Source organism: Purpureocillium lilacinum (assembly GCF_023168085.1).
Source record: "Purpureocillium lilacinum CBS 284.36 DNA, scaffold_1, whole genome shotgun sequence".
Taxonomy (NCBI): Eukaryota; Fungi; Ascomycota; class Sordariomycetes; order Hypocreales; family Ophiocordycipitaceae; genus Purpureocillium; species Purpureocillium lilacinum.
In genome coordinates, this window is record NW_027072111.1 from 2,341,684 (window position 1) to 2,351,631 (window position 9,948).

General features: G+C 58.4%; 2 protein-coding genes across 2 annotated transcripts; one reads left to right on the plus strand and one right to left on the minus strand.

Annotated features, from left to right (window-relative positions):
• Positions 1-203: 203 nt before the first annotated feature.
• Positions 204-995, plus strand: PLICBS_000431 (uncharacterized protein; the record flags this gene model as incomplete). The annotated part of the gene is made up of 1 exon (XM_018318575.1): positions 204-995. One exon carries the CDS (start codon positions 204-206, stop codon positions 993-995), a length of 792 nt encoding a protein of 263 aa, XP_018184100.1.
• Positions 996-1,337: 342 nt separating this feature from the next.
• Positions 1,338-1,775, minus strand: PLICBS_000432 (uncharacterized protein; the record flags this gene model as incomplete). Its single annotated transcript, XM_018318574.1, has 1 exon — positions 1,338-1,775. The coding sequence occupies one exon, from the start codon at positions 1,773-1,775 to the stop codon at positions 1,338-1,340; it is 438 nt and encodes a 145-aa protein (XP_018184099.1).
• Between the last annotated feature and the right edge of the window lie 8,173 nt (positions 1,776-9,948).

The window sequence follows — 9,948 nt, forward strand, 5'->3', positions numbered from 1 at the left end:
TTTGCCCTCTGGAGTGGCCCCATCTGTGAGGCCGCGCTGGACCTGTTGGCGCGGGGGGACATCACCGCCGACCTCTTATTTCGCACCCTTTTCTTTTTTTTTCGCTCAGCATCCGCGGGTCGGACCAGGAGCTTGGATTGAGGAAATCGTTGGCTCAAAACCTCACCAGACCTTTTATTGTTCTTGTTTTTGCAGTCGCGGCCATGTCCGAGACCCCAACTGTCACCACGCCCCTCCTGCCCCGGCGATCCGGCTGCACCCCGGACGCGGATCCGGAGCGGGACCCACAACCCCGGGACCGCCCGGTCGATCCGCCCCCTCCGCCGCCCTTCAACAAGCTGCAGCACGTTGCCATCTGTGCCTTTTCCGCGTTGCATATACTACGCGGGTTCGTCTTCATCGCGTTCCCGGCCGTGCTAATCGGCATGTCCGCGAGCGGCAACAACCGCCACGGCCAAGAACCCACGAAGGCGCATTCGCAGACGGACCATCACCACTACTACTACCATCTCCTCACGGCACTACTGGGCACACGCGACATTATCCTCGGAGGGCTGCTCGCGGCCGCGGACCGCCGCCGTCGCGCCCCCGGAGTGCACCGCGCTCTGGCCGCCAACCTGCTCAGCGACGCGGCCGACACCTTCGTGCTCATCTTCTTCGCGGCGTGCGCCTCGGCCGGGCAGCAGCCCCGCCGGTGGCGGCCCGGCAGCCCCGTCGCCGAGATCACGGCCGTGGCCGTCTTGGCGACGCTCGAGCACGTCACGCTGTGGAGCATGAGCGCGGAGACGGGCACCAGGTCAGGCTTCAGGAGCTCCGGCGGCGGATCCGGCTTCGAGAAGCTGAGGGTGTCGCCGACGTCGGCGTATGAGGCGCGGATGCAGGCGGACGAGGACAAGAAGCGGAGGATGGACATGTGGCTGTCGGACATGAGGCGGGCAGAAGAGATGCGGCAGCCCTCTCCCCTACCTCAGATGCAGCCGCAGCCGCAAAAGTAGCATCCTCGAAGTCGCGGCTGTTTTATCTCAAACCATCGGCGGCGGAAGGGGGCAGCAGCAAACGTCTACTATGATAATGAGGGTCTTGCCAAGTTGTGGCCGAATATGGTTTATGAGTTGATGAATTGCATTGCGAACGGAGAAGTCTTGATATTGTCATGAAAGTATCGGTTTCATTATTAATGCCCTTCGCCTGCTTCGTTTGGCGGATGTTATACTCCAGGGAACTGACGTCTCGCTTGGCCTGCATCGGCGTGACTAGTTGGGTGGTATAGAATCTTGCTTCTTCAGCTCGCTGTTCCGAACGAGGTTCATGATAGTATCCACGCGGGAGGAATGCCGCTATGCCAGGCCCTCAATACCTTCGTCCTCCCAATCTGCGCACATCTCCCTATCCACCCAAGTGGAGCTTGGGCCACTGGGGAATGGCACTTCCTCTTCATTCCAGCCCAACTTGCGGGCTTGAAAGGCGTACATGCCGGTGAAGAACTTCTTCATAAAAGGATCTTGCAAGGCGGCGGCCATATCTGGCTGATGGCCAAGCGCCAGCGCTTCACGCTCCTCTAGAGCCATAACAAAGTCAATAGCAGCCTCGAGCATCATTCTAGCGACGACCTTGCCACTAAAAACAGTAGATTGCTTGGCGAGTTCGTGATCGAATAGAATCGGGGCGCTTAAGCCATCATGCGACCCCGTAAGAGTAAGGAGGACTGGCGTTTGGGCGATCTGAGCGATCTGGTCGGCTGAATCATAGCTCTGCGAACAGATGACCAGTGCCATAGCTCTAAAGAGGGGTCGAACAGCGAAGTATTTATACGTTTTCCTAGTCATTTCGTGAAATACCGGGCCGTGTCTGTAATCACTCTCCTCTGATGCCGAGTTCATGGGTTGTTCATCCGGGTATGTCCGCTGGCGATGTAGGGCCTATGCTTCTGTAGCGTGCCAAGATGCGTCAAGCTGGTCGCGAATGGCGTCGCTGAGAAGCTGTCGCTAGCCTCACAATGGCAGCCTCGCTACTCGTATCTAGCCCATACTCCATAGGCTTGATTACTTTCGCTAGAAACTGTCCAAACTCGATGTCGCTAGAGCATGGGCGAAACCACTTCCAATATATGTAGTTATGGAGGGCATGTACGATAAGATCCGTAAGCCGGCCTATCTTGATTGGAGTGTGGCCTGGTTCCATGTTGGCTGCAGTGAAGAGATATATCGGCATTGACTTATTCCAAAAGTCTTGCACATGATGATCCGGGATTGGATCTAACATGGCGGGCAGTTCACGAAGTTTCGGCTTATACGTATAATGCACTTATAACTTCTCATCAGACCACAAGTATATGATAATGAGACAGGTGGACGAATGTTTTAGAGCGAGCTCTTACCGTTGCTGTCGTTGCTGTCGTTGCTGTCGTTGCTGTCGTTGCTGTCGTTGCCGTCGTTGCTGTCGTTGCTGTCGTTGCTGTCGTTGCTGCCGTTGCTGCCGTTGCTGCCGTTGCTGCAGTGCCTCTCGTTCCTCTTGTTGCTGCCTGCTGTACTTTCTGGCACCCCCTCGACACTGTCGGCCGTCGGGGCGACCTCTATGCCTTGATCGGAAGTGCCCACGGTAAAGGGCCCGCTCGAATGCTAGGTACTTATCCTGAAATGTTTGGGCGCAAAGTGCTGGCTGCCGCCAGAATCTTCCCTCTTGGTGACGATGTTTCACCAGACCCGACGCGGAAGGCACGGGGCCGCATCTTTGCTGGATTCTACAAGAAAAGATCGTGGAGAAAGCAACGCCATCGAGAAAGGAGAGACGGCATGCCAAGAAGATTTCATGATCGAGTGGTGGCAGCATTGGTAGTATTTAGTTGGAGAGAAATTCTTAACGCAGCCTCATTAAACCAAACCGATCTCATTCCAAAAGTACTCCTGCAAGCAAGCCTGCGAGTGCGAGAAAAGGGGCTTTTCTATCAACTCCGTGGTAGTTTCGAACGTGCTTCATGTTTTCAGAACCATCAAGGGATTAGTACCAAGAGCATGTCGCATGCCTGGCAGTGCTCGATTGTGTATTCTCTGATCTTGCTGCGAGCAGTTGGACGGAGCTGGCCATTATGTTTGATAATCCGAGGAAGATTCCACTGTGCGCTAAATGTAGGAACTAGCCACCGTCCTATCTGCCGCGAATCGCAACAAGAATAGCCGCAGTCGGTCAGTTGAGCAATCACATAGATTGTAAGAGCCCTGTTCGTCTAGTTGTGCCCGGCCTGTTTGCCAAGAGCGTTGGGCCATGAGCGCTTGTAAATCACATTTCGAGCGTAACGTTCAACAAGCTGACCCCACGTCAATTCAATTCGGCACCTGCTGTCAGAAGATGGCTTGGGGGTAAGGGAGCAGACGATATTGGCCTGCGCGCGGCGGCAGGACCAGACAGATATGTAGTTGTATCACGTCACCTCGTATAATCGCACTGGCTCGGGCGTTTGGGCCAAGATGGTTCCTGAAGACGCGGCTTCGGCAGTTGTGACTTGGCCAAAATGACTTCTCATCTTCTTATCGACGTTCGCCTGTTGGCCCGTGAGAACAGCTTTCTATGGTTCTGCAATGTTCTATGGCTGTTTCTAGAGTGTTGGTCTTCAGCCAATGTGAAGTAATTTCCCACAGCATTGATCCCTCGTGACGCTGGCTTTTATTGCACGGGCTAGACCGAGCCTCCGACGGCATGATAATGGAGTTGACGTATTTCTCCGCCAGCCGCGCCGGCGCTGGCTCAGGGTTGGTCGGCCTAGTCAGCGAGGTATGGGATCAGTGGAGCATCATGATGTTGGAGTCCCTCAGACAGACGTTGGGAGTAAAACGAGCATCACATCACGTCCGTTTGAAGAGGCCTGACAAGCGCATGAGACTGCCCGAGTATGTGGAATCAACATCTTCTTGACCTGCTGCCGAACTTCACGTCCAGTTTCTCATGTCGCAAATGAGATACCCGCGCAGAAAGCCATGGGGCCCTCAACGCCGCGCTTGCTTGGTCGGTGTTTGCGGGTGTTCCGGCCGGCGTCTCGCGCCCGGAGCTTGCAGTCGACTTTGGCACAGACCGAAAGATGGACGCAGGGCGTCGAGGGCATCAATGCCGGACAAAACCCGGACGCTCAGACCTGTCATCAAATGACACGAGCATCATGTGCGGTAGTGTCTGGGACAGCCCCGGGGCGGACATTCGACACCGTTGAGGTCCCATGGTCGCCCGCGTGGTCGAGCTAGTCGATGCGTCCTTTGCAGGCCTTTCAGCCGTCGGTTTACGCGGCCTGCCGTGCGCAGGAACCATCATTCTCGGCAGGCTGGACCGTTGTGAGACGGTTTTGCCGGCCGACCTGGCCTGCCGCTCGGTGTGATGGCATCTCCTGGTGTCGGTTTGAGCGGGTTTGACGTTCTGTGCACTGAAATGGGCAGCGCAGCGTTACTTCGCACGCCACGCCATTCCGTTCTCAAGAGCGCTCGGGCATGGGGCATGCCGCAACGGGAAGTGGGATTTCGCATCGAGCGGGCGCTGGCGGAGAAATCTCGCCCTTGCGACGTGCATCACTGCCCTTGCGCATCGCTTAGGATGGATGGATGGATGGATGGCGTTTGTGACGAGACGGATCAACGTTTTTGATCGGGGCAGTCCTGCGGGCGAATCGGGAGCCTGCGCGGCTGTTGATCATCTGGACCAAGAGAGCCCTTCTTTTCGTCTGATGAGCCTGCTGGGGGGGTCCATGCACGGTGCCTTGGCTGCGTCGGACATTGGATGGCTGGCATGGGCACAGCTGTGGGCTGCTCTCGCTGGTTGCGAGGCATGGCATCTTTCCCAGATGGATGTTACGTCGAGAGGCATCCATCTACCCGCTCATGCCGCTGGCCCTGTCCGTGACGTCGCTCAGAACCGCGAGTCCGGGATGCTGGGAACCTCTGCGATGATCCCAATAATGTGATCAACAGAGTTCCGATCCTCGGCTGCAGCTGCGCAGCCACCTGTTCGGTTATCCAGATTCCAGATGAGCCCTTGTCCCCATCAGGAAGCACATCACCGACCCAGTTCGGCGTGGGGTGGCACGACGTGCAAGGTTCCAGCGATGGATGCCGCCGGTGATGAGTTTGAGCAATGCAATGCAATGATTGCCCTGCCGGAGAGAATCTGCATGGTGCATGATGAAATGCCGCCTGAGCGAGGCCTGGTCGGCCGACAGAGAGCTGTCACAAATTACCGAGGGCGAAAATAATTGCTTCTTCTGTCGCCAGCGGCTTGCTGCCCCCTCGCCGCAACCAGTAACTTGGGGCATGCCTCACCACCCTCGCGACGGTGACAGGCTCTGGCTTGTGCTTCTTCCAGAGCCTCTCTACTCAGTCGGGCTCGTTGTTTACCCGCGAGCCACGTCCGCATCTGAACCGTCGTCCTGTCGGAGTCTTGTCCCCGCGAGCATAAAAAGCACATCAGCGCGAAGCAACGTGCTGCACAGACGTAGATGCCGAGTCGGCAGACTTGTCCCCCACGAAGCGGCGCCATGAGCCACGCGCTACACAAGCAACCGCCAAGCGGACGACTCAACGCAGTCGCATTCGTTGCGGAGCACAGCAATTGAAGTCGGCGACCAGAGAAGCTGGCGTGATGGGCAATTCATGCAGGGCCCGACAAACACCATCTTGGTTCAGCTGGATCCCCCCCGCCGACCCGCAGGCCCTGCTCCACCGGCGTCGGTACTGGACGGTGGTGGTGAAGGGAGTTGGGGGGCCTCACGTAGCCAGGTTCTTGGCATCCTGGTCCCAAGTCACTGGCCGTGTCGCAAGGGCACACAGGTGGGAAAGGGTTGCCTTGCTCAAATGTGACGGACATCAGGTGTCATGTCCCAACGACACACTGAGTGAGTGACGGCTGTGAGAAGGACGCAGATTCCGCGTCGCGTCTCGACGCCCGCTGCTGCGGCATGGCTTGAGCAAGTATTGTCCTCGTATTCCCCCAATTCACAGATAGCCGCGATGGGCGCCCGCCAAAAAATCACTCGGCCGGCTTGTGGCTTGCTGTCTTTGATCTGCCGCCCGCCACTGTGGGCTTCCCTCCGCGCTCCCGCGCCCGTGCACCGGCAAGGGCCGTGGTAGAGGGACCGGTACCGGGGCAGCAGAAGGGAGGACCCCTGTCTAAATTCGCAGTGCGGGCTTACAAGTTCCGAAGTGTGCCAACATCAGGCTAAACAAACACTGGCGTTCTGTTTAGTGAACAGGAAGGAACCGCGCGTGGTCATGAGACGGGTGCCGACGAACAAGGCGCTGTAAGGACTGAAGCTGCATGCAGCATGCGTTTGAACTTTGTGTGCGATGTTAGGCACATGGCTCATCGTCAATCCGGGTCGCTTGGACAACGAGACGTCAAGTTCGTCAGTGTGAACGAGCCGGACCAAACCAGCCGTCAATCTTTCTGGGGGAGATACTATTAGATCCATGGCCGCACGACCGATTGTTCGACGCAGCCTGCGAGAGACACTGGCTGTGCAGTGCACGTGTCTGATACCATGATTCAGAACAAGGATCCAGCGTCTGCTTGGCTGACACGGACTCTTTCTCAGGGGCCCTGGCAGGTGAACCTCTCCCCAGCCCGCCTGGGCCTCCACTGTCCGGCAGTCACAAGCGGAAACGTGGAGAAACACAAAAGCAAAGAGTTTTATCTTGCATTTTTCTCCCTGCGCAGAGTGCAACCGCCACACAGAAGACAGAGAACCGTGGCGCGGTCGTGCCTCGGAGGCACTGTGCCACGGTGCTTTTCAGTATTGCTTCGTCCAGGCTCGTGGATGGCGGCAACCCACTTGCCACGATGCCAACGGCGACGGCGTCAAAAGGGCGACAAGATTGCACCATTCTCTGGCGGGAATGGCGCCGACTCTTGCGTGGGTGGCTCTTTGGCCTGGGCCACTTGAAGCCCCGTGCCCGCAAAGCCTGCGGCTCATCTGCGACAGCCCGACAACCAACAGCGCAGGGCACGAGGGCACATTTGCTCGGTTCGTAAAGCCAGTTGACTCGGCTCTCTCACACAGGCTTGTGTCTTGTCGAGGCCCTTTTACTGGCAGCTCAACGCTGATTAGGGCTAGGCGGCTCCGCGGCACCGGCACGCGCTTCCCTGCTTAGCAAGATGCCGGGCCGCCGGGGCTCAATTTCGGCGAGTGGCGCTACGAGTAGGTACCTGATGCTTGCCGATGGTGGAAGACGCCTGGTTGCAGTCGTCATCGGACTGCGCTTTTGGTGTGATGGATTCTCGTCGTGCTCGCCCACTTATGGCTACACCCAAAGCATGACCTGGATGGGATACGAAGCGACGCGAGGAGTCCCACGGAATATTCGGAGGGCCTGCAGAGGTGGCATCGACAGCAAGTTGTCATTCCTTGCGCTTCGTTGCACGTTGGGCGGCGTTTTCCTTCTGTCAAAAGAAACAGACGCGAGGGGTCGTCCTGAGATCTGACAGCCACCCCGCGCGGAGAAAACAACAGAAGGAATTTCTCGCTTGCTCCGCCGGCAATTGCACGTCGGGCAACTGAACAATCGCGATGGGTACGGAGTTGTCTTCCATCGCCCATGTAGGGACTGCAGGCGCGCCAAGATACCCGAGTCTTGGGACACGCGCGTCAATGCATCCGACGTATCGAAGCAGGCATGTTCCATGTTGACTCTCGTCCGTAACCTGTGGCGGCACAGCATGGGATGCTTGTTGTTCCTGATACCGTCGGATGGACCTGCCCGAGTGCGGCGCAGTCATTAAATTCCGATCAAAGATATCAGCAACTTGTCCTGTCGTTGGGCTGAGCCAACAGCACAGGGCCTGTCGTCGAGGGCATACGAGTATCTAGCAGCTCAACCGAAACAAGATGAGGCTGTCATGTGAAGGAGAGTGAACAGGAACCGGAACTGCAGCCGACAAGCCTCCTGCCGGCCCACCGTCACAAACAGGAAGGCACAGCGAGCGCCACGGTCGGCTCGAGGGCGAGAAGACGGACAAGGAGCAACTGCAAAGCTTGCCTGCCCTTGCTATCGCCGGGTCCAACCAGAAGGGGCAGCCTGGTCTCAGCCATCGGCGTCGGCCACGGGCGCTCACTGGCTCGTCACATGGCGCTTGGATCAAGTGCGACACCCACCCACCTCCCATGTGGTGGTGATGATATGGCGGCTGGGCCGTGCAGCAGCTGCGGAGCCCGTCCTTTCGGGTCAACGATGTTGGGCCCGGGGTCGGGGCGCTTTGCGAACAACGACCCGACATCATGGTTAACCTTGGATGCAGCAAATGCCCGCTCAACGGTACGGCCGAGATTGCCCAGATGAGCATCAAACGCGCCAACGAAAAAGGAGAATCGACACATGGCGACTGGACCTGGGGAGAGGACGCGCAACGGCGGCAGCAGCCCCCCCATCCCCCCGGGCCAGGCACACGGGCTTGTCGACGGCCGACCGTTTAACCGCAGCACCTTGCAGCCACGAGCAGCCACGAAGAACCCAAGACAGCAGTGATCATTGGATCTAGGCGTGCTAGTCTGGGCTGCGTCCCCACCGGGCTGCCGCGAGATCGAGGGCCGCCGCTGCGCGCTAGCACGGAGGGGGAAGATCCATGGGGCGTTGAAACGGGCATGGCGCCGCGCGGGAGTTCAGCTGTCCGCCGGGGCGAACTGGGGGGAGCCGACGGTGACGGGATGATTGATGTGGAGGGCCCGAAGCTTTCGTCGCGGGAGCATTGACTTTGGACTTTCAGGCTTACGGGCGTGGCAGGGGCGAGAAGGTTCGTCCTCAAGCCTCGTTGCACGACTCGTGGCGAATAGACTTGAGCCTTTGAGGCACGGAAACAAACAACGGACGGGGAGAGCAAAGCAAAAGCACAAGAGTCCATTGCGCGTTGCTACGTAAGAGCAAGCAAAAAGGCTTTGTCTCACCTATCCACCACAAGCGCGGCGACGATCAGCATTTGCTCGGCCACCCAGGCACAGGCACCAAGACACACCAAGCCGTCGATTTCACACATCCACACGGACGCCGAGTTGCCAGTCACCCACCCACAGCGGCGAGCGGCAAGGGAAAGGCGGCCTGAGACCTGGGACCACCCCGGACGGAGCGGAGCCGCTCTGCCAGGTCTGCTGTTAAGATTACCGACCCAGCGAGCACCTGCAGCAGCAGCAGCAGGGCAGGGCCAGCCGACTGGGGGCGCCCGGGAGAGAGATCCATCCATCCAGGTTGCGGGCGAGCGAGCGACCGAGCGGAGCGCGAGGAGAGACTTCACGCTGTCAACGGCCCAGGGCACACCCTTTCCCCCCTCTCCCCCCAACTTTCCTTTGTCGTGGTTTCTTTCCTTTTGGAAACCAAGACGCTGAACCCTCGCCGCGCCGGGACAAGGGGTCTTGTTGATTGTGCCATGGGGATCGACAGAAACCCGGAAACCTGGGCGACATCTCCCGTGCACCTCTCGAGACCTTGACCGAGCTCGTTCACCCCGGCCCTAGGCGACGTCTGTTCGCAAGACCCAGCTTGAGGCGCCGCCGCCGCCGCCGCCGCGCCTTGTGGGATATCCCCTGGCGGCTCGACCTCGTCCTTGTCGTCTGTTCACCCTCGCGAAAGGAAAAAGGGCCCTGGCTCTCGCGATCTCGATAATTATTTATGAGACGCGCGGGCCCTCTCTCGTCCCGTTCCCTTGGCCGACCCCCTCCTGGTGTCTCTCTCTGTCCAACGCCGTCGCGATCTTCTGCTCGGTTCGTCGACGGAGTCGAGCACCCGACTTGCCTAGGGACTTTGTGACGAGCTCAGCATCGTCGCAATAGTCTCGACGCAGCTTGTCCGAGCCAGTCCTCTCCTTCCCCTCAAGGCCCTCTCGTGGCCTTGCCTTCGATTCCCGGCTCCGGAACACATCGACCTTCGAACATTCTTTTATCCCCACCTTCCTGTCGATTTAATCCGTTCACCCCATTAACCAGCGACC